Below are 25248 nucleotides of genomic sequence, written 5' to 3'. Positions count from 1 at the left end.
CTCAATGGTTAGAGCGGCAGACCCTGATGCAGAGGTCTGGCCCGGGACCAGGGTTCAATTCCCGCCTCTGCGGGTCTTGGGCTCAATTTCCTCAGACCTGATAAATCTCGCCTTGGTGTCTAATCTAATCATGAGTCCCACTCTGCAACTCTGGGCAATAGCTTGCTTAATCTCCACAATGGCCCCAACAACGCTAGGATGCCTGGCCTCACCTTGGGGGTACCCAGGAGTGGGCACTTCACAGGGAAAGGCCAGGAAGGGTTCCTTAGTGGTATTTGTACAAGCGCCGAGATGCCTCCAGGTAGTCGTGTGCTATACAAATACGTAATTATCATTATAATGACCGAATAAAGTTATTTGACTGATGCATGCACACTCAAACCATAGACGGGATGCTCATAAGCTGTCTGAAACCTTGGCAGCTATGCTTAACATTGTCTACTGGGCAGAAACGGAGACTCAACATTCGGTGATAGACAATAGGTTTAGTAAGTAAACTGAAGCAAGGGAAGTTTTCAAGTCAAGCCTTTTTTCACTCAAAGTTGAAAGCCTTCCTTTTTTTTTATTTAATGCAGTTTTACATAGCGTGGACTTTACTCAAAGGTGTCAGAGCGCTTTACAATAGAACCAAGTATGTTACATAAGGAGAATTACACACTAACAAGTAACAAATACAATCAGGCTAATTAAAAAAGATAAAATAAGAGGTGCAAGAAATAGGTTAATACAGGTATAGGAGACATATTTACAGCGTTGTGTTCAAAATGAATGCCAAGCAGTCTTGAGGGACAGGAGAGAGTTGAATTAAGCCTGGAAGGTGCATATGTACATGCCCCTATTGCCACAGGAATGTCACTTTTTCTGCCATTCCTATGGCAATAGGGGCTTTTCCTTATTTACAAGGCAGCGTTAAGCCACTTAACGTGGCTTAATACTGCCTTGTAAATAAGGCCCCCCTTCATGCTATGCTTAACGTGAAAGGGGTGGAAAGTGGGTATTGCGGTGGGCGTTCCACCGCAACACCCATTGATTCTGACGCTGCCCCCCAACTTACAAAGGTGGCGTAAATAGGAGCAGCGCCAAAATTAAGACCAGGGAAAACCTGGTCTCAGCTTGGCAAAAAGAAGAGAAATGCTTTATTTCTCCTCGTATAGTTTTTTCCATGTATGCTGCCTTGTGCAGCACACATGGAAAAAGCAAAATGCCTTGAATTGTTTATGTGTAGGAAGGTGTCCCTTCCTGCACATAAACAATATATTTTTTTGAAGTACATTTTGTTACTTCCATGTGCGCTGCATTAAGCAGCACACATAGAAGTGACAAAACAGCATTTAAAGATTGTTTATTTGCAGGAAGAAACACCTTCTTACACATAAACAATCTTCCGTTGCACTATGGTGCAAGGGTGCCTGCGTTGGGGCTAGGCAGCTAAGTGTAGCGCCAGCCACGGGGAAACGCAAGGCTGCGCCATATTCTTGTAAATATGGTGCAGCCTTGCGTATCTGTAGTGGCGGAGTGAGACGTTAAGTCAAGACGGCTAACACCTCAATCTGCCACTTCTTTGTACATATGCCCCAAACCTTATGAAGAGAAGAGATTTACGATCTGTTTTGAAGGTCCAGATAGATAGAGGCTGTGGTTCGGAGGGTTGGTGGAAGTGAGTTCCAGATTCTAGCCGCATTGCCTGAAAAGGATTGAGAAATACATATTTTCGTTTATGCGCGTTAGTACTGGGATGGGAGCGATCCACAAACAACCGAAAACTTTCTCTGTCTGACAAAGGGGAAAGTGTGCATCTGCCTCTTCGGTGAATTGATTACTCGTTTCCGTGGTACTTTCGGTTTGTCTAAGTGCACGTCGCTCTCCCTTGTGTCACTTCCTGCGGGTGGAAGGGTGGGGCTTGGAGCGAGACGCGGTCCAGTTAGATTTCTACACGAGCAGTTTCCCAGGTGATATAAGGCGCCTGCGCAGAGCGATTCCCCCTTCTCAAGTCCTAGCAGCAGGGCCCGGTGCAGTGCCACGTCCGGGAGGGGGGAGACCGCAGGAACCAGTGTTGAGGGGCAGTGACAGTAACAAAGCACAGGGTCAAGACTCCTTTCCTGCCAATCCTCCCAGATTCAAGCAGCTTGTTCTCCAAGTCGCCGTCATGGCCCGGTTCCTGCTGCCCGCCCTGTGCTGTCTTGCTCTGGGCCTGGTGCGCGCAGATATCCAGGAGGAGGAGGATGTGTTGGTGCTGACCAATGCCAACTTCAAGGAGGCGCTGGAGAAGTATCCGGGCTTGCTCGTGGAGTTTTGTGAGTACGGGGGGCTGGGTGAATGAGTGGGTGCAGCCGCAGGAGTGTCTGTGTAGAAGATGAGTTGTTTGATGAAGGAGGGTTACTTTGAGAATAATGCAGGAGGGGCTTCTGGAGAGCGATGCAGGGGCATCTGTCGAAGGGGGCAATGTTTGAGGCCTGGTGTGGTGTTTATCTTTATCAGTAGTATGTATAATAGGGTGGGCATAGTAGGAATGTCTTGATGAGGCTGGTTCAGGGCGTCTGCAGGTGGGTTTCTATAGACGGGGAGTGTTACTGGGTAGGTACACTTGAGACAAGGATTGGGTGGCGGGGCTATTCTGTTAAGAAGTTGGACACATAGAAATGTCTAAAATAATTTTGAGTTTACGGAAGGGAAAGGCTCATGGAGTGTGGAACTCCTGCTTTGTGGCTGGGGTGCTGTGCAGTGCATATTTTGATGTTTGATGTAAGGTGACTGAGTTGTTCTCTTAGGAAGGCTACTGTCCTTTCAACGCTGTGATCATAACAAAGTGCAGTCCTACACGTAAAAAATTTGGGACGGTCGAACATTCAGACTTAGTAAACTGCATGGGGTGATTGTAATCTCTGCACGTGCTTTTATGTATGGAAACGAAATCGTCCCCTTAAATGGCTAGGTTTGGTTCATTCGTCCTGCACGTACAGCGGGTGCTCATCCCTGACTGCCAGGTCGTCAGCCAATCTAAGCTCGCTCCCGATGGGCGGGTCCGGAGGTCAGCACTTCCGACATCCTCAGAGGACGTGGAAGAAGTCTTACTGATTCGGGAAAGGGCGGGACTCGTGAGTGTACATAGGTTGTAAAACAAAGTGACGAAGGAACTACATAGGGAGCATTCAGTTGCCCGGAATTCTGACTATGCAAATTAAAGCGCGGAATAGGATCAGGTGACTTGGTCTGAACCTAAGGTGGACGGTGGCAAAATCTACTGCTACGGGTTTACACACATTTAGACAAGTAGAAGTCCCGGGAGCGCCATTGTCGTATGGTTAGACTCTCACAGTTTTAGTTGCCTAACTGCGCAAAGCACCTGCTTTTCAAGCCTTATCAAATGACAAGCAAGTAATATGACCATATTTGAGATACAATTTAAAGCATGGTCTTTACAGTTGAGTTTAATTACATTTTGTAGTAAAACCAACAGATTAATGTAACGAACTAATATCAAGCTTAGCTCAAATACTTTTGAAGTTGCCAGCCACCGACCTTGAGTTTCCATATTTCATAGATGTCATTTTGGTACCAGTCAAGGTTTCTGTTTCGCGTGTGCGTTTCGTGACTTGATTTAGAGGAGACACTTGGTTGAGTTTGAACTTTAATCGGCACTCACTGCTTTGAAGTGGTCCCAAGTCTAGAGCTATTTTTAGTTGCTAACCCGAGCGGATTAATTGGCTGTATTTAGAACACAGTTGTAACGCATGTGTTCTGGTTGTGGATAAATGAGCAACCATTGCAAGTTAACACTCAGCCACATTTCTCTAGTATTTCTGTGCAGGCATTGCCTGGCTTTTCCGCTTCGAGAAGCTTGCATGCAGTTTAAGGACACTTGTCATGTGTTTTATTTTTTATTTTATTCGGTCAGCAATTCCTCCCTTCTAGTTACCCATCGCTGTGATTTTCACCACCAGGAGTAAGATCAGAAAATGGAATTGAGTCATAGAACACTGCGTACATGGACTTGGACGGAGTGGCATGTCCACATCTCAGTGGGTAATAAAGAGTCAAGAGTTCCACTTCAGTATATGCTAAGCTTCTTCCAAAGCATGTCCTCTTAACAATCATATGTTTAAATTGGCCTGTACTGAAGTGTAACCCTCGCTCTCCCACACTTGTTTTATTCAGAAGCGCTAACCACTTAATCCGATTTTGTTTTGCAATAGTATTTACAGTCCATTTTGGCTTTATGCAGGGCTTTAAGTGGGGGGGAAACAACGTAGGTGCTCTAAAAGGGATGGGACAAATCTCTTAAAGGGGTGGGGCCTATCCAAGTAGGGGTGTGGTCTAAATCAAGATAACTAGCATTGTGTGCTTTAGAAAATCCCCTCCAATTATCCTACCTATGGAAACACTCTTTAAAGGATTTCCCTTCCTCCTACGAGACTGCTCATCTAGCATGACCTCTCCACTTCTCGGTAGTGAGCAAAATGAGCATGCGCACATCGATGTGCATGCACTCACTGTAGTCCAATTAAAAATAACTGGCTACCATTTGCGAGGCCTGAAAATAGATCCCTATAGAGACCTGTTTCGAGGCCCCTTGAAAACAACTGTTGGTGCTCAGACCTGGCCCACTTAAAGCCGTGCATCCATCCTAAGCACAGCACCATACAACCATCCTTCAATCCATCCATACATTCCTACCTACATACATAAATCTGTCCCTGCACCTATCCTAAGCATCTATCAGCCCACCCGCCTATCCTAAGCACTGTGCAATCCATACGTCCATACATACATCTGTCCCAGACCTATCCTATTTTGTAAATTGGGATCGTGAGGAGCACTCCGCTGGTGTGCCCAAATTTATTAGGTATTCTATTGGTGCTGCGATTATATAGGATAGTCACTCCTAGGATAAATGTTGAGTTATGATGGGTTTTGGTGCCCACCTAATCGCGCACTGTTCACCTGATGCTCCGCACCTTATTAATGTGTTTGTATCACCACACTGTAAACCAACTGATTTTCTCATTAGTACATTTGCTTTTAATCATTCATTGTTCATTAGCATTATTTCTTGTTGTTCTCATTTTTCACAACAATATGCATTAGTATCTTTTACTTTGCAAATAACATGTATTCTTTTTCAGCATTTTACATGACATGTATAATCAATCATTCATTGTTGAGCCCAATGCATTTCGGCACCTATGTGGCGCCTTCATCAGGGGCGACTCTGCAAAAAATAAAATTAAAAATACAATGTGTAAGTGTTTAGCGTTTCATTGGACATGGACCTATCCTAAGCATCTATCAGCCCCACCCGCCTATCCTAAGTACTGGTCCATGCATCAATGTATCCTTTTATCCATACATCCATCCATCTAGCTATCCGGCCATCCATCCACTCTCCTTTTAATCACCTATCCATCCTTCTTTCCGTGCACCATCCGCCCCCATCTTAAACACCCCAAAATACTCATCCACCCAGCCTCTTAATGGGCCTAAAGGGCTGGTGATAACCATTGACAGGCAGATGTTTCTGATAAAGAACAAGAAAGCTTTCAGTTGCTCTTTGTGGACCATAGTTAACCACGCTTCTCTGGTGGTGTCTTAAAGAAAGGTTGATCCAGCGAAAGAAGTGTAAACCAGCTTTTCAGTGTAAGATGCAAATTCAGAAACATAATCTCTTATCCATTTCTATATAGCAACACTGCTTTAAATTGGCTGACTGACAGATACTGAATTCCAGTAGTTCTTACATTTGAGAGAGTATACCAAACGGCTAATTTGGGGTGGTGAGAACCGCCCATCTAAATTTCCATGTGACGCACAGTATAGGAATATAAAGGTCATTCCAACGCTACTATCTTCATATTAAAGAGGGGGTGTGAGAACTAAGTGAGCCGGACAAAGCGTGTGTTTTCATACCGCTATTACAAGACATTGTGAAAGGTCAGAGCAGGGATGTGCTGGAGTTCCTGTGGTAGTCTCCAGAGGCGCAACCAGAGCCAAATTTCTGGGGAGGCTAATTCTTCCAGTAATAGGCAGAGTAGGGATGCAGGGGCTCTAAAAACAGGTGAAAAACAGAGCCTAGTTTGCAAGCAAATGTTCTTTTAAAGACCTGTGAAGTACTCTGGTGCTGCTGTGTGTGCGTGCCCGGGAAGCTGTCTCAGCCCAAGGAAATGGGCATTGCACGCCTGGTAGGCTCTCCTAATCTGCCCACAATGATGTTACTCCTGCGCTGCAAAAAGAGAAGGGAAATCCTGAGAAAATGGCCCTTTAAAGTGTTTCCCTTCCCCTACAACGCGTCTCACCTGGCATGACGTCTCCACTTCTCAGTAGTGAGTGATGTGCATGCTCTCACTGCAGCCCAATAAAATAAGTGGCTACCTTTGCAAGGCCCGAAAGTAGAGCCCGATAGAGACCCGTTTCAAGGCCCCCTGAAAATAACTGCTGGTGCTCACTCGGACTGACCAGGCCCACCTAAAGCCCCGGCTTTATGTATGGTCATGAATTTCCTTCATTGTTTTTGGTGTAAGTGATTGGCAGCCGGTGTAAGTGATCGGCAGCCGTACAAGATTTGTTATACAGCAAACAAACTTTCAGGAGCTCTGCGTGCTCCTCACCAGGAATGCACATGGTATTAAATTTCAAGTAGAATGTTTGTTCGAACATGAGCTGTGGGAGCTCGGTCCAGATTGTGCCAAATGTACATATCATTACAAGATGTAATGGCTAAATGGGGTTGCCAGCAGTTGGAAATTTAACTTTACTTTTACGGTACTTGAGGTCATAGTGCAGCAAGTGGTGGTTGGCAGGTCTGTTCTATACCCCTGAATTGCATGGCCATTACATCACCGTTAATGGACCATTCTCGGATGATTACCGAAGGCAGTGATAAGAGCCACATGACCTGGTTGGAACACATTGTCAGGACAACTAGTAAGCACTAGAAGCCATGGGGATACAACTGACAGAAGAACATATCTGTTCATGTAATTAGGACGTGCAGCCATTTTGCAACCTCCACTCAATCTTCGAAGTTGACAAATGTGATGGCTACTCCTTCTAGTTCCTCACTTGTGTATTGCTTTGTCACCTTGTATATTATCCTAGATGCTGGTGACGTGTTCATTTGCTTTTCATTTCCTATTATTGATTCACGGGAGATGGTCTGTACACAATCAAAATAGCGTAACTAGAAACACACTTATCTCAGTACATACTGTTCCTCAGTTTAATTCCACTGGGCAGATTTTTCCTCCATATTTGTACACAGGCTTTATACTAATTGAATAATTATGCAATTGCACAAGTTAACATTCAATTTATAGTTGTACAACTGTGGCTTGCTTATCTGACTTACCCCCTGATGAAAGGATCTGGATTTTTTTTGATCTGATCTCTAAATGTTTTTTCTACAGATGCTCCATGGTGTGGTCATTGTAAGGCACTTGCTCCAGAGTATGCCAAAGCAGCTGCTACTCTAAAGGCAGAGAATTCTGAGATTCGTCTGGCCAAAGTGGATGCTACAGAAGAGGCAGATCTAGCTCAGAAGTTTGGAGTTAGAGGCTACCCAACCATAAAGTTTTTCAAGAACGGTGATGATTCTTCACCCAAGGAGTACTCTGGTAAGTGGAGGTGGTGCTTGAGGCCTGGTGCAGTTGGCTTAAGGTAAATGTGAGCATTGATGTTTATAACTCATAAGGCTGTGGTTCTGTTACTGTGAAAGTGCTACAGTAGTAGTTTAGATTGCTGGTTAGCTGCTAATAAATCTTAAGTGATCTGATTGTCATTCACCCTCTAGCAGCTGGGCTCTGTTTTTTTTATTTTTTTTTTACTGGAAAATAAGTTTTGAGTGTAGTCATGTTCGCAATTTTAGACTCAACCTTTGGATTCTTTTTTCACCATCATGTTTGAGAGCACAAGGTACTCTTCTTCGGTTGTCGGTGTGATCCAGATTGGCAGGAATGGTGGCCTGTTAACATGTTCCCTCCAGCAGGTTCTTCCCAGCTAGCCAAGAATCTGGGGGTGAAGATGGATAACGGTTTGACGTTAAGATCCCAGATTCTGGGCCTAACGGGAACATGCTTTGGCCTCCTCAGGATGCTCCGCAACTTTCTTCCTTTGCTCCCGGCAGAGCATAGGAAGATCACGGTTCAGTCCTTAATTGGCTCGAGATTGGGCTATTTCAACGTTTTTTATCTCAGCCTGCCGGAGTATCTTTTGCAACGGCTGCAGGTGGTCCAGAACTCAGCGGTGCAGGCCATTTTTGGCCTGCGCGGGTGAGCCCGAACATCTGACCTCCTGCAGTCACTCCACTGGCTACCTATCCGGAAGCGGATAGTTTTTAAGGCATTGACTTTGACTCATAAGGCTCTCTATGCCTCTGGAGCGAAATACCTTCAAAAGAGGCTAGCTTTCTACCATCCTGCCCGATCCCCGAGATCAGAGTCTTTGTCCCTGGCCCTGGTTCCTCGGGTAAAAAAGGCACGCATCTGGGGCCGGTCTTTTAGGCTGTTGGCTCCACTGTTGTGGAACACTCTGCCCGTGTCACTGCACAGCACTTCCAACCTGCTAGCATTTAGGAAGGGCCGTAAAACTTGGCTTTTTGTTCTCTAGATTTGCTCTTTCTTTTGATTTCTGGTCTCTTTTTCATTTGCCCCGTTGTGTTTTCTGTTACAGGTTATAAATAAAAGCGCCGGGACACTCCCCGGAGTAGCCGAGCGCTATAAAAGACACAGTTAACATAACATAACATAACACAAGTGATGCGATACCAAGAAAGCCCATGGTGTCCTGGCACTGGCGCTTTCCACCGAGATTTTGTTCCTTGGTTCTCCAGTTCAGAAGTTTGTATCTTAATGTGGAGACATTCAAAATGTGAAGAGAAGCAATGTGATTTATGTGAGGCTCTGGAAATGGATGCTTTCTTCCTTGTCTGTTTCCAGAAACTGACCCCATCACCTGTACGGTGAATAATCCAACATAGTGGGAGAAGTAGACCAGCTCCAGAAAATATTTCAGTATGGAAAATTTTATAGAATCATGTCCATTACGTTCACAAACCGCTTCCTCTAAAAGCCATAATGGGTACCGAAGGTTAAAGACCATAAAGGTACTAATGCATAAAGGGTGCGTGAGGCACGTCTTTTCAAAGCTGTTGACCAAGGGACATGATTTTAAAAAATTGTCCTCGGCAGACTCAAATAATCGATGCTGTGCACACAATGATCATTAGGAAGTTGGTGATACAGTGCAGCTGCTTGTTCTGCTGCACACACTGATCGAAAGGTGTTCAGGACCTTCCGAAGTATTGCCATGTCCCGGATAGAGCCTAATTAAACAATGGATGTTAAATGAACTTTGAAAGTATTTATTGATACAACAAAGCGGTTTTAGTAATAAAGATTAGATGCTTTGCTCCAACAAGAGTGATTGTGTTAACAAAACCAATATTGCATGCATGATTGTGTATGGCCTACCATAGTAATTTGTTGACATTAAAAACCTAAAGGAGGAGCATGTTCTTCATGTAGTCCTTAAATTATATATTTAAAATGCACAGAGTTAAACAAAAATACTTATGCTCCCACTCTTGCAGTACACCACCTCTGTCAAAAATGGGTGCTGTGTATTCATTTGTTACGCTAACGACGAGAGACGAAAAAGCGCTTTGAAGGTCCAGCATACGTGCCCTGATACTAATAACAAAGAAAGGAGTATTCCATTACTAAGGAGGTTGACGGGGACTTTGGAGTGAGTGCAAATAACTGGCTACCAAGAGGGAAGCTGGGGAATCCCTCCTTTCGGAATTAGTGCCCTCACATACCCGGCCCGCTGGGTGTCATGCTTAATCATTGGGCATGCTCTTCGGTGGGTCGGCACTGCAATATGCGACGGGCACCCTCAGTGGGAGCTCTTTGGCGGAAATCTTTTTTCCTTACCGTATGGTGTGTAAGGGTCCCTAAAGTGTAGTGTTGTGGTTTCTAAAAAGACCAAGTGAGTTAAAACTGGGAAAGGGAGGACCAGGGCAACTAATTTAATAATCCTGTCTCCCACCCTGATTATTAAAGAGTGATGGCGACTGTCTACAGAGATGTTATATAAAGATGCACTATGCTTCATGCGGTCAACATGTTTCTTGCCCTGGTTGTCCCAAGAAGGAGCAGGTGGCAATTCTTCAGGACCGAACATGAAAGTTGGAATCTACACTAAGTGACTGATAATGGGGTGTAATAACCTAGATATTGCTGGTACCGGCACTGCAGGTTATTTCCTCCGCCGATTAGGCACGAGTTATTGACACACATTTAATTAAGGTGTCCACTTTATGCTGCAGCCTGATGGGGCCAGTCTTGAATAAATTATAGATTAGCTACCACACCCACGGACATCACACGCCACTGGTGATATCAGACTGGTAATATGTTATTACACCCCATTATCAGTCACTTAGTGTAGATTCCAATTTCCATATTAGGTCCTGAATTGCAGCCTGATCATTCTTGGGACAACCAGGGCAAGAAACATGTTGACCGCATTGAGCAACTGCCTATAACATCACTATAGACAGACGCCATCACTCTTTTTAATCTGGGTGGGAGACGGGATTATTAAATTAGTTGCCCATATCCTCCCTTTCCCCGTTTTAACTCACTTAGTCTTTTTAGAAACCACAACACTACACTTCAACACTTTAGGGCCCCTTACACACACACCATACTGCAAGGAAAAAATCTCTGCCAAAGAGCCCCCACTGAGGGTGCCCGTCTGGTATTGCAGTGCCAACCAGACTAGGAGCATGCCCAATGATGAAGCAGGACACCCACCAGGCTGGGTGTGTGAGGGCCCCAATTCCGAAAGGAGGGATTCCCCATCCTCCTCTTGGTAGCCAGTTATTGGCACTCACTCCAAAGTCAGTCTGCCTCCTTATGAACTGCATACTCCTTTCTTTATTATTCGTTACAGCACGATGCTGTTCTAGATTCAGAGGTAAAGTTAACCAGCCTGTAGCAAAGGTTTTGCAGCTTTAAGCGGTTAAGTACACGTTATTGTCAGTGCGTTCTTCCTGCTACTCGCCGAATCATGCAGGGATGAGGTAAAAATATATGCAGTCCGAAAATGTTGCCTGTAATATAGGTCGATATCATGAGTGATTACGCCTTCACTCGATAACCACAGTTTTAATAACCAGCCGTGCCATTGGCTAAACTGACCTAATGTGCATAATTCTACCACCTACCAGTCTAGAGTAGTTAAAGCATTACAGGTTTGTTTTCTAACCCATGTATAGCATCTTTAGCTCGTAAAACTCTTGCTTTTGCTCATCCCCTCTGATATAAGCCTCCTGATCTTGCAGTACAATAATCATGTGGCTACCATGATGCGGCACGGGTATTGTAATTTAATGATTGTCTGTTTAACAGCTGGCCGAGAAGCACAGGATTTTGTGAACTGGCTGAAGAAGCGCACCGGCCCGGCTGCCTCCACCATTGAGGATGAAGCTGCAGCTGAAAGCTTTGTGGCCTCGCAGGATGTTGTACTGATCGGTTTCTTCAAGGTAACTTAATTTTTTCAGTATCTCATTCAAACGTGATTTGAAATCCCTTTCCCAAGAGCAGTTGAGGCTGCTATCCTTTCCTTGCAAATGCGTAAGCTGCTTGGTACTCTTAATATTTCATCGCAAGCACGTGCTCACAACTCCAGTAAACCACTTTAACTATGATACCTAACCTCGAGATCTTGAATTAAACCTACAGATGTCTCCTTCATTTCATACCATGCTCATGATGTTCTTTTCCCTAGGACTTGGAGTCCGACTTTGCCAAGGCTTTCATGCAGGCTGCAGACGCTGTGGATGATATTCCTTTTGGAATTGCTTCCAGTGCTGCCATATTCACTAAATACCAGATGGAGAAGGACGGGCTTGTGCTTTTTAAGAAGGTGAGGTGGAGAATGAAGTGTGAAATTCCCTGGTTGTATGGGTGGAAATTGGAGATGTGCGCTGCTGTTGAACAAGGTCTTTGTGTTGTCTGTCACATCCAGCTTCTCCCCAGCTTCACTTACCTCCCAGAAATGTTGTCTTCTTGGGCATCAAGCATCGTTTGAACAAGAGAAATGAGTTTGGTACTGATAAGGTGATATGGAAGTTGTTAAAACGGCGTTTGTATTTGCAATTTGTCTTGCATGGCTGAGAAAGATTTACATTTGATACTGATGACCCTCCATACATTTTAGGGTTTTGCTATATTCCGAATATCAGATTGTGGAGTTTGTTTGGAAACATTTAATTTTGCTCGTACAACATAGTTGATATGTGAGCCCCAAGTAGAAGCATTGACCAAAGGTTTGTCCAAAGAAGTTTATTACATACATCTTTTCTTGCTTATAATACAGCATGCAGCCATTTGGGGGCTGTGATGCATTGCAGTGCTTGTAACCGTTATAATTGTTAGTAGTAGGCTGTGTGAACCAAAGCAGAGAAAGATGATCCATAAGTATCGCACCCCAACAAGGTGTCTAGTTGGGATGAAGTGAACTACCGAGGCCTTGCTTTCATGGGAATGGGGGTGGTGATGAACAGAGTGTCTGAATTAAGCAGACCACTCTTACCCAGTCCAAAGATCAGGGCTTGATCCATCACCGTTATTTATCTCACTGCACCATCCCAGCTCAGAACCTGGCTATATGCAAATCAGTCTGTCCCTGGCCCAGTGCATCATGGGAACAGGGCAGACTAAACTACCAAGCCAATTCTTCACCAGAAAGGAAACAAGCTACCGGGGACCGGTTTCTGGCATTTCAGCCTTCTTCGGCCCAGCTTGCTTGAATCCTGATGGTGCAGTGAGAAAGGGACTCATGTCTGAGTATACCCTGCCACACCTATAGTGGCCAAAAACGATTCAGAAATGGGGGTGGTGATGAACAGAGTGTCTGAATTAAGCAGACCACTCTTACCCAGTCCAAAGATCAGGGCTTGATCCATCACCGTTATTTATCTCACTGCACCATCCCAGCTCAGAACCTGGCTATACTCAGATGTGAGTCCCTAGCTCATTGCACCATCAGGATTCAAGCTAGCCGGGCCGAAGACGGCTGAAATGCCAGAAACCGGTCCCCGGTAGCTTGTTTCCTTCCCAGTGAAAGAATTGGCTTGGTAGTTTGGTTTGCCCTGTTCCCATGATACACTGGGCCAGGGACAGACTAATTTGCATATAGCCAGGTTCTGAGCTGGGATGGTGCAGTGAGCTAAAAAACTGTGTTGGATTAAGCCCTGATCTCTTGACTGGGTGAGAGTATTCTGCTCAATTCAGAAACTCTGTCCATCACCACCCCCTGTTTAATTGCTTTCATGGGAGGCACTTCCTTATCCCAATGCGCCGCAGTTATTGAGGCTTGGTGTTGCCCATAAAGTGCATTGACATCTAGCATTAATTTTAGTGAACTGGCTGCCCTGCAACGCCCCTAGTCTTCGGTTGCCGTTGGAGCCTAAACTTTGCGAATGACTGGTATAGCTGCACATTGAAGTCTGTGAATGACCCACCTATTGTTGCTGTGCTTCCTGCCCTGCAGGAACCTTCAAAGTGTTCCAACATCTTGCTTCAGCCATCTAGACAGTGCCCATGTCATAAATTGTTTGTGTTCATTATGTTCAGAATATAACTTGTCCTCTTGTTCCTACAGTTTGATGAAGGCCGCAACACTTTCGCTGAAGAAGTAAGCAAAGAGAATATCCTCAACTTCATCAAGACCAACCAGTTGCCCCTGGTCATAGAGTTCACTGAGCAGGTAATCTCGTTTGCGCCTTATCTGGTACATAGTTCCACGTGGCGGGATCAGAAGCACTTGTGCATGCGTCAGTACTGGAGTAATGGGGTTCTGGACACCTCAACAGAAGGGTTCTAACCACTGTGGTTTCCTGAACCTGATTAGGTCATATCCGGTGTATGGGTATTCTGAATGAGATGTGCTGCGTGTCAAGGTTGATGTACATTGGCAGAGCTGTAGATCTTGGTTCTGAAATGAGGGCGCTGTGGTGCAAGCTAGAACTGTATTGTCAGTTGTGTGAATTAGTGTTGCTGGGTAGGGTGGAGGAATACCGGTAGTTGCTTGATAGTTTCCTTGTGTTTCTTTCCAGACGGCACCCAAAATATTTGGTGGAGAAATTAAGACTCACATTCTGTTGTTCCTGCCGAAGAGTGTGTCCGACTATGAAGGCAAACTTGAACAGTTCAAGAAGGCTGCGGGACACTTCAAAGGAAAGGTAAGGCTATTCTCGCTATCTCTAAGTTTGCTAAGCGTTCCTATTTAGCTTTCAGGGCTTGCAGCAATGTTGGTGTTCTCATGTCCTCACTTTGCCATTTCTTCTCAGATCCTGTTCATCTTCATAGACAGTGACCACAATGATAACCAGCGCATTCTAGAGTTCTTTGGCCTCAAGAAGGAGGAGTGCCCAGCTGTGCGTCTCATTACCCTGGAGGAAGAGATGACCAAGTACAAGCCAGATTCAGATGATCTGAGCGCTGATAAGATCAAGGAATTCTGTGACAGTTTCTTGGAGGGAAAAGTCAAGGTGAGCTGGTGTCACTGCGAGATCGGAGCCTTTGGTGCCTTGCGTTGAGCAGTAAGGTGATTGTGGGCAGAGCACGCGAGGCAGCGGGTGGTAAGTGCTCCGCTTAGTGCAAAATCAGATTTTTCGGAGCTTTGCAGGTTATAAGGGCTGTAAACCGTAATTTCCAGGTTGTTTGGCACTGTCGGTGGTTTTACTGGGACATCGAGGTAGTGGAAATTTTATTCATGATGCTTTGGTGTGTAGGGCAAGTCCTTACGGGTGTTTGGTTGGGGTTCAGTTAAATTGGCTTTATGCAGGTGAATAAATGATCGTTGTCTGACCGAATGGCCAGGACTGCAGGAGCTCAGCAGTGATTGTTTTCAAAGGACCTTCGTAGGACCTGGGTGAAAGGCATGGACTGTAGTTCACTGGCCTCGATGGCTGCTGCAGTTCAGTGGGGTGTGCACGCTCATCAAGGGTAACCGTACTCTCATGCTTGCTCTCTTCCAGCCTCATCTAATGAGCCAGGAGTTGTCAGACGAATGGGACAAGAACCCTGTCAAAGTACTTGTCGGCAAAAACTTTGAAGAAGTTGTTTTTGATGAAAACAAGAACGTGTTTGTTGAATTCTGTGAGTCTTACCGTCTTTGAGCTGTGCATGATTAAACAACTTTTTTGGGGGGTGGGCTGTACGGGTGGGGGGTAATGGAACGGGTTGGTAGCAACTTCACACTCCCTTAATATTCTTTCCCATAGTCTGATTATTGACCCTCTGACAAGACACTTCTAGATCTAGAAGTGCATTTTTCCTTTGGGCTGGCTTCTGAGATCATTTTAAGATTAGACAATCTTGTACTTCTATTGTGTAGGTGGTCTTAAACCGCATTACAACTCGCGCTGTATTGGTTATTAATAGCTATGCTGTAGATTGAAGTGCCGAGTTGTACTATTGTGGTAAAGTGCCCATGAAAGCCACCTTGTACAATAAGCCGCCAATCCCTCATATGCTCACTCCAAGTTGAGACAAAGAATGTTGTTTTTTTAAGACTAAGGCACATTATTGCTTTTAGTAAAGCATTATTAAGCATTCGCTTAGGCCGAATTTTGAGATAGTAATTAGAATTTAAAACTGGAATTTCTTTTTTCGTAGTACTTGAAGAGCAAGGTTTGTGCAGCGTATCAGCAGTAGCTTTATTTGAGTTGATAGGCTTTTCATTTTGGCCGTGTAGTAAGGGGTCGACTAGCTTCTTACCCACCTCTCGAAGGAGCAGTGTTGCATTTGCTGCTGAGTTTCAAACCATCTCTTTCAGAGACGAGCGCACACAGTCCATGTAGAAGCCAATAGATTGGATTGTGCACTTTTCTTAAGGAACATGCTCCCCTTCTGCTTTTAAGCTTCCTGGCTTTTGTCTTTCCTCTTCTGTTTGTGCATTTGCTCATTTTGAATTGCCTGGTTACTTTGACAGATGCACCATGGTGTGGCCACTGCAAGCAGATTGCACCCATCTGGGACAAACTGGGTGAGAAGTACAAGGATCACGAGAGTATTGTGATTGCCAAGATGGACTCCACAGCTAACGAAATTGAGGCTGTGAAAATCCACAGTTTTCCCACATTGAAGTACTTTCCAGCTGGCGCTGAGCACAAGGTGAGCTGCAATAATAGTTTCTTGATGCAACTAAAATAGTACAGCCATTTAGTGTAACTTATATCTGCAGCTTGTGGGGTTTTTATACAGTGGAGGAGTTTCCTTTTGGAGAAAGGTGACCTGAAGGCTGGTCAGGGAGTTGTGGTAATACAGTACTAGACATAAGTTATTTTTCCAGTTTCTGAATAAACTTTCATGAAATCTTTCCAATACGCAAATGGGAAATAATGTATTGGTTGTATCTTGTAGCAAATGTAACCCACATTTGGCTTAATTAAATTGAAGGTCTGCTGACATTGGCGCCTAAACCTGGTGTGAGTGCTTGACCCACATGTAGGAGGCTGGCTTAGGATATGGTGGCCACTTATTCAAGGGTGAGACCTTGCACTAATCGATGCAACCCTTATGATGGTCTTAGTGGTCTTTGATAACCATAGAAAGCTTGCAAAGTAGTAGCTGTGGAGAGCAGCGTTCAGGCGTATCTTGAAGGAGTGTTAAGAAGCTTGTTTTACCAGATTAATCTGCAGTGGGAGCTAAATGAAAGAATCTGTGTTTATATAAAAAGACTACTTTTTATTACACAACTCTCCCTAACGCATTGGTATATCTCCTACCTGGAGATATCAACACAGAACAAAAGAATACTTTAAAAGCGATCAGGTAAGTAGCACAAAATACAGTGGTCTCCAGGGGGAGACAAACCATTTACTAAAAGTAGAATGCAAACTGCAACAGAGGACAGGACTTGGACCAGAAGACCCAGAGGAGCCAGGTACATGAGGAACCGCCCCAGGTAAGTACCCAGGAATCCCAAAGAAGGTGTGTGCAGAATAGAAACACAGCTGCGTGTTCAGTAGAAGTCAATGTAGAAGTTGCTGTTTCAGTTTTAGAGCCTGACCCTTCTGGAGGACCCAGAAGAAACCCCTTCGAAGACAGGTTGGACAGCCACCCCACCAGTGTATGCCGGAGGAAGCAGGTCACCTGCACAAGGGAAGCCGAGGCGTAGGGGTGAAGTGACATCAGAACCTGCTGTAGACAACAATGGAAAACTTCAAAGATGCCTCTGGACAAGATGCTGAAAGTCTGGTGGATTCTGGTAGTGAAGAACCTGCAAGCATATAGGACAATCTGTGCCACTGAGGTGACCAGAAGGCTTGAAAGCACAATTCCCACCAAAGTTGGGAGGTTCTGTACAGTTGACAGTGACCTTGTTGCTGCAGATGTGAGGGCTAGGCGACGCTGAGGAAGACCAGGAGCTGTGCGCAAGCTGTCCGATGAGCCTCGGGAAGTCCGTAGAACGACCAGAGCAGCAGACTGGTCCGCTTTGCTGCGGTGCCTGCAGATGCAGGGGAAGGACTCCTTCACTCCTAGGGAGATTTCTTCAGGTGTCCCATGCCCACAGGTCTGACGAACCTGGAAAAAACAGACGACCAAGACTTTAAGAGCAAGACCGGGAGCAGCAAGAGTCTTCCTTGGTGCAGTCTTTCTTCCAATCAAAGTCTGTGTCCAGACAGTTGAATATCGACTAAGTTTAAAGATGGAGTCTTGTCCCATGACGAATCTAAGAACTTGCCCTCGGGTAAGTCCTTAAATACCCTAAGGAAAGAGTTATAACAACTCTGGGTCCCCCTGCCCTCAAATAGTAGGGGCTGGACAAAGGGGAGGATACTTATGGCCTTCAGTTTTGCATTAGTGGTAGCCAAGGAGTCCCTGAACTGGCTCAAACTGGAGTATGCAACAAGCACATTTGCAACGAGGGCACCAAATGTTCCCTTCAAAGCAGTCTGTTGGCGTTGGCTAGAGCCGCCAGCTCAATACACTTAGACCTGTCAAGGTGGTGGTAAAACCTCCCAGTGTCAGGAAACCTATTCTACTCAGCCGCCCCCCTCTACCCCCCCCATCTTACCTCAGTAGCAGGAGGGCAGAATTGTGTCTGGTTTGCAGCAGCACTAGCTTGCAGACCCCGAAAGGCTGTGATAGTGTGCAAAGGAGGGTCTGCCAAGGATCCCCCAGTACATGGGATCATACTTCCAACACTAAAATCAGTGTTTTGGTATGATTCCAACACGTTTGAAACCAAAAAGGACTGGTTTCTGTGCAGCCACTGTATAGTTCGATATCTCATTATGACTGATGCCCACTATATATTAAAATGGTTGACTGCACTTACATAGCCTGGAGAATTTACTCTGGGGTTTGTAGGAATCCTACACATGCAGGGGCACCCTCACACTTCAAGCACCCTGCGCTCAGGACTGAAGAGCATGAGAAGAGCAGAAATCCGTAACAGCTCAAACCCGTCGAAGACCATCTTCAAGGCCGTGAAAGATCTTTTGGCAAAGCGGACTTCCTCTGTGACTGTGGGTTCCATCTCCCACTGCGAATCCCTTGCTTCTTACTTTCTGGGAAAAGTCCAAGCTATCTACCGGGCATTCCCCAGCACAGGGATTGACCTGGGAAGTTCCAACGGGGCACTATGTCATACTACCCTGCTTTCATTTCCACCTCTTTCTCTGGAGGGATTTGACAAACTTGCTTTGCAAGTTAAATCTGGTTCTCCATCAGATCCAGTAAGACCTGGTCTTTTTAGAGATCAGGCCTTTATGGGCCGTTCTGTCGTATGTTCCCTAGTCAACCTCTCACTGGAGTCGGGTGTGGTTCCAACTAAGTGGAAGCAGGCGGTGGTGTCCCCAATTATTAAGAAGCCCTCCTTGGACCCATCGAAGCCCGAAAGCTACCGTCCCATCTCACTGCTACCCTGGCCGGCGAAGATAACAGAGGCTCATGTCAACTTGGCCCTGTCAGAACATCTCGCCCGGACCAACGCCCTTGATCCCACACAAAATGGCTTCCGTGCTGGGCACAGCACGGAGACTGCTCTCCTCGTGATGGTAGAACATCTACGTGCGGTGTTGGATGCTGGTCAGACGGCGGCGCTGATACTGTTAGACCTCAGCGCCGCCTTTGACACGGTCTCTCACAGCATCCTTCTGCATCGGCTCAAGGAGATTGGTGTCGGGGGCCTGGCGCTGCAGTGGTTCCGCTCCTTCCTCGGTAATCGTTCCTTTTGTGTTGCCATCCCTCCCTTCAAGTCAAATTTCCAGCCACTGGCCATGGGGGTTCCGCAGGGATCCTCGCTGAGTCCCACGTTGTTCAATCTGTACGTGAGACCGCTGGCTGAGGTCGCCAGGCAGTGGGGCCTAACCTTGGTCTCATATGCCGACGACACACAGCTGGCGGTTACTCTCAGCGGGGATGCGGAACAAGATGCCCCCAGGTTTCAGGATGGACTGAAGGCGGTGGCTAGCTGGTTGACGGGGAACTGTCTCCTTCTCAATGCCACTAAGACAGAGGTTATGATTGTCGGAAGGGGAGTGGAACTATGGGGTGACCAATGGTGGCCGCCAGAGTTGGGACCTACCCGGACTCCGGTGCCGGAGTTGAAAAATCTGGGAGTCTGGCTGGATGCTGCTCTTACCTTCGTAGGACACACCAAAAAAACAGCCGCCTGTTTTGGCATGCTGAGAGGCTTAAGACCTGTACTCAAATACTTTGACGCCCCAACCAGGCAGCTGGTAATCCAGGCCACTATCATCTCTCGCCTGGATTACGCTAGCTCTCTCCTGGTCGGGGCCAATCAGGCTGAGCTTACCCGCTTTCAAAATGCTGCGGCCAGAGCGATTGTCGGCCTGCCCAGATTTTGCCCGTTGTCAAGTGTCCTACGCTCCTTACACTGGCTTCCAGTGAGGAAGCGTATGCTCTTTAAGGCCCTTTGTCTGACCTTTAAGATTTTGAGAGGTATAGGCCCTGAAATTATGTCGAGCTTTCTTTCTTTCTGTGTCCCGACACGCACCTTCCGTTCCCAAGGCCAGGCCTTTGCTGTAGTTCCTAGATACAGGCTTTGCCGTGTGGGGGGACGTTCCTTCAGCGTCAAAGCTGCAACAACTTGGAACTCTCTCCCGGTTGAAATTCGCCTGCTGGAGGGCCTCACGGCTTTTCGGAAAGCCATAAAAACCTTTGTTTTAGTTGTCCCTTCTAGTTTCTGTTACTACCTGTTGTGTTATGTTCTCCTTGTCAATGCGCCAGGACGCTCCTTAGCTGGAGTAGCTGTGCGCACAACAAATAATAACATAACATAACAGATGGATGTCTTATAGGTTTAAAGTGCAATGACTTCCGATATAAGGAAACTTATATCTGTTGTGAGAGGTGCAAGCACCAACTCGGCCTGCAGTGGCAGGCCTGTAGTCAGTTTGAAGTAGACTCCATGGGTGGCACAAAAAAGCTGCTGTCCTTGGGAGATTCCTGGTGTACCTTAGTACCATATACAAGGGACTTATACGGTGCACCAGTAGCCAATTGTGGAGGTTCCAAAGTACTTGGTGTCAATTTAGTCGAAATCAGTTACTGGGGTCCGAATTAGCAGGATCCCAGCAGACTAAGTCAAACACTGACACCAGGCAAAAAGTGGGGGGTTAGCTATGCTAGCAGGATCGTACCTTCCTACATCTCATCATTTAGTGGGGATGTCATAATATCAATTTTCATTATATTGTGGAGTTGGTGCATTTGCAGGTTCTTGGTATTTACCTCAATATTGCCATACGGCTATCGGAGTGCTAGCACCAGGTCTAGTGTTAACCATTTAGGTGGAAGGATAAATTAGGGGTAATAAGTCTGTTCAGGAGGTACAGAGTTGGGTGTTTACAGCTGCCATGGGGAACCTTTGATTTAGTCCCACTCTTCAGTTTACCTCCGTTCTTTTGACTTCAATTAAATAAAGTTTCATTTGGATTTAAATTCTTAGCTAATATATCGTTGAGCTACTTGTAACTCTCAAGCTACCTGCGCTAGCTCTCCCGTGCACAGCCCAGCCTATTTAAGTAGACGTTTTTTCTTGGTTGAATTAATATATATTCCAAAATTTAAAGTGTATTTGCGATGAAAATGTGTGCATTTTTAGAACTCCTAAACTGAAGGAAAAAGGGGAAAATTTCCAATTATTTTGTTTAGAGCAGATACTGGAGTAATGAATGGGACATTGAGATTTTTTACCATTAGAAATACCAGCATTATGGCTGTTATGTATTAACTTTGTAAAGACATTCCAAAGTGACAACGCCTTTATTACATTTGTGCTGGGAACCCAGACTGATGCACTGAGGTGATTGCTGCTTGTAATCTTGACCAATGTAATCTTAACTGTGGTAACAATTAGATAACGAATATTGATGGCACAAGCTTACTTTCATTGAACAGGAGTAGCTCTTCTTATCGGAGAGGTTGGGTGCACCTTCAAAGAGCCTTTGGGGTGAATTTCTGGATGCAGGTCAATTAAGATTCATGCAAGGAACAAAGCTGGAATTTTTTTATATTAATCTTTTTATTAAACAAGCAAGGAATGACCAATACAAACACAAAGTACAGTGCAACACATTATCTTCATCCATGTCAAGTGCAGTAATGCAGTATCCATCGATACACTACATGAATTCAGTTCCATTACAAAAAAGCTGGGATTATTTCTAGTGCGTTCAGCCCATCTATATTGTCACTGGCAGTAACTAATCTTGACTTGGCACAGCGCTCCTTCTCTTAGCGATGCCATCAGTAGCACTGCTAGGCACTTTTTTGGTCTGGGATGGGCAACTGGTATTTCGAACCAGCAGCACTATGGTTTGTCATGCATTGTTGACTTTGTTTGCTATTTTAGGTGGTCGACTACAATGGAGAGCGCACCCTGGAGGGCTTCACCAAGTTCTTGGAGAGTGGAGGACAGGATGGTGCAGCGGCTGATGAGGATGTAAGTTGTACATTTATATACGTGCCTTGGCTCTGTTCAAGGGTGCCCTAGGCTTGGTTAGCCTGCCAAAGAATGGCAGGGTTCCAGCACAAGTGAATAACTCTCCACTGGTGTTCAGAATGCTCATGTGGGCATGAATTCCATAGCTAAGCAGTAAACGGGACTGTGTTCATAAGCGATCAGTCTATTTCCGAGTCCTCACCTATTAATCATGTTTCTTCTGTAGGATCTGGAAGACTTGGAAGAAGGAGATGAGCCTGACCTAGAGGGCGACGAGGATGAGCAGCACATTCACAAAGACGAGCTGTAAAGTGACTTGAAACCTGCACACCCCCAATACAAAACTCAGAAGACACTACTGTGGCAAAGTACAAGAGTGCATCTAGGTCTGGGACAAGGTGGCTGAATCCAGGGATTGACTCCATTTCACCCAAACCTGTCTGTACAGTTGAACGTTTTCTGCTCATCGTTTGGGAGAAGGGATCTTTGGCAACATGGGAACAATTAGAAAATGAGCATTTTATTTTCACTACTTATTTTTGTACATTTTTTTGCTAATTCACTCGAGTTGCTGTATGGTTCAGTGCTCATGTCTCGCTTAACTCATTCGGGCTCCTGAGGTTCCGTCCCCAGGATATTTAATTTTTTTCAGCTGTGTAATTTTGGTAATCCCTCATGTCGGGGGGCCTACGGATGCAGGTTATTTGAGCAGCAGTGCTGCTGCTTGTATTTTTGTCCGCTGGGTTCGTGGTCTGCCTGATGTTGAATCCCTGGAACCCACTTAAGCGCGAGATCTGATTGTCATTGGTTCTTGCACACTTAAAACTAGTGGTACTTGGTCCCTTTGGCAGGATTGGTAAGGGCATATTTTGAAGTGCTGTACTTTGCTGGCGACGAGAAGGTGCTGTGGTTTGCATCCTTCATCCTTTGGTATTATCGGTTCTGCTCAGTGGCTGGGGATATGTCCGGTCTGTTAACACCTATGCATTAGAAGCCTTCTCCCCACAACACCCAGGCAGGTGGACTGTCCACTCCCTGACATTTCATTGGCATTTCTGTGTGGACCTCTGTTTGGAAAGATTAGGAGTCTAGTTGGACAAAGCAGCCCATTGACACGTGGCCGGGCATTTGGGGGGAGGGATGGGCAGGGAAGAACGGAGACCTGTTTATGAAAGCATTCCACCATTTGTTGGAGCATAATGTGTTGGCCAAATAAAGTTTAAATTTTATTGTTTGTCTCGTGCTTCATGGATATTGGGTGCTTCCTTTTGCAGCGTACTTGTGTTTTGAAGCTTCCATTTCTGAGAAGATGGCTGCTCTTGAAATCGGCTTCACATGGGCTTTACGGCTCAAAATAATTTCCAATTATTAGTCTTAAGAGTTGCTACATAACACAGCATCGAAGTATTAACGCAGGGACATCTTTTTTTTTTTTATGCCTCTGACCGTATTAGTTGAAGAGCAGAACACTACTTCAGTCATTTGCATTTTCCTAACTTGGCTGCATTAGACTTGCTGGTCATCCCATGCCCACTAATTCCGCTTTGTTGTCCGTTTCTATTAACGAGCAGATCACTCCCAAAGTCACGGAGTTGTGGCCTCTGGACTTCCCTAAAGCTGCCAACCCAATGTGAACATGCTCACTAGTTTGTTTTTCTGCAGACCGCTTCTGCTGGGTGCCATTTTCTTTCTTCCAAAATAGTGACCAATTTTCAGCGTGCATCAGGATTTTGCAGCACTTGCTTACCATACTTGCTTCTGCAGGTGGATAATTCCACATCTTGACGATTGACTGTGGAAGTTGGTTGTGATCATTTATTTTCAACTGATTTTAATATTTTCCAAATTACAGCCATAGCAAAGCTTTGCGATGAGCATTTCTGGAGATTACGATTACATGCAGTTTGGAGCTTTTAGCAAAGTGAAAGACGTCCCATGAACCGGTAACCAAGAAACAAACTAATAAAGCTGTAAACGAATGTGATCGGTAGGTTGGGTGAAAATGCAGTAGATTGTGATTAATTGATAGTGTAAGTGGCAATTCAGTTCTGGGAATTCATGGGTTGTAATAGAAGATTGTCGCCCTATGTATGAGAGGAGGACCAAGAGGGGGTTATGGTATCCTAGTCTTGGTGTATGAAGCAATTCCAGTAAGTGGTACGAAATTGCTTTGGATTTGTACGGTAGTTGTGAGGGATGGCGTAATTCACTGGTGACGAGAATCTTCTTTATGGGGGAATTCTCAGGCTTGCCAGACTATAATAACATAATACTTATTTTAAAAGTGCCAACATATCTACGGTTTCAAGGTGCTCTAGGCAGCCCGGGGAGATGAAGTGAGCTGTTGCCCAGTCACATGGTGCTGAGCTGCGCCCCGCACTCCGGAGTGAGCTGATCTGGCAGCTGTGCCACACCTCACCCTCGTCACATGCCATCAAGCAAATGCCACAGGCCTCTTCACTTGTCCCTGCACAAGGCTGTACTCTATGCCCTTGCCTAGTGTAGGTGGTCCTGGCGCTGTGCTAAATGTAGGGACCCAGGGTTTTTTTATTGGGTGGTGATAGCACCTTTAGAAATACCAAATCAAGGTAAGTCAATACTTCATTTTTTTTTTTTGCTTCCGACTTTTAAAGATTCCTGGAGCACAGTATTTCAGCTTTGGGAGCATGTGTAGGTTTGACAGCTGCCGTAAAATGCCAGACCAGAAGGATTCTAGCTGTAGGTATTTCCCAAAAATATAGCAGAAGTCCTGCTAGTTGGCTCTTGCAGTGGGCAGAAGCTAGGTATAACGTTTGATGGAGATTGGTACACTATGGAGAATGGAGAACTGGATTAGCTTGACATGGGTGCTCCGTGACACCTTGGGAGTACTCTAGAGCCCTAGTCCATTTTTTCTTCGTTTTTTTTATTTAAAAATACTTTATTGGTTTTCACAAGGAATACAGAAAGCTTAACTCTGGGTAAGCATAGGGTAACCAAGGCAACGTTTTACAGTTCATACAGTGACGGTAAGGCGCCTTTGTGGATGACCGGAGATTAACCCAAGCGATTCTTGACAATGTCGTTCCTTCTAGAACTTGCTCCCAGTATCTCAAGTTGATTAAATCTATTTGTACCCAGATTATGCTACATAGGCGGCTGATTAGTCTGCAGCTGTTGGCAATGCAGAAGTCTCAGGTTTCCTCTGTGATTGCCCACTTAGCCGGAAGTAAGTGGCTGAGACGTCACAATATGGTTTTCCTCTAACCCACATTTCATTCAGGGCGG

General features: G+C 45.4%; 1 protein-coding gene across 1 annotated transcript; it reads left to right on the top strand.

The window, feature by feature from the left end:
* The first annotated feature begins 1924 nt into the window (after positions 1 to 1924).
* On the top strand, positions 1925 to 23210 carry P4HB (prolyl 4-hydroxylase subunit beta). The gene is made up of 11 exons (XM_086931153.1): positions 1925 to 2294; positions 7401 to 7607; positions 11406 to 11539; positions 11785 to 11922; positions 13663 to 13767; positions 14117 to 14242; positions 14351 to 14551; positions 15041 to 15161; positions 15997 to 16178; positions 21892 to 21981; positions 22208 to 23210. The coding sequence occupies exons 1-11, from the start codon at positions 2147 to 2149 to the stop codon at positions 22289 to 22291; spliced, it is 1536 nt and encodes a 511-aa protein (XP_086787279.1). The 5' UTR covers positions 1925 to 2146; the 3' UTR covers positions 22292 to 23210.
* Positions 23211 to 25248: the final 2038 nt, after the last annotated feature.

The sequence above is a fragment of the Lissotriton vulgaris genome, chromosome 7 (genome assembly GCF_964263255.1).
Source record: "Lissotriton vulgaris chromosome 7, aLisVul1.2, whole genome shotgun sequence".
Taxonomy (NCBI): domain Eukaryota; kingdom Metazoa; phylum Chordata; class Amphibia; order Caudata; family Salamandridae; genus Lissotriton; species Lissotriton vulgaris.
This window is presented reverse-complemented; position numbering and strand designations above follow the sequence as displayed.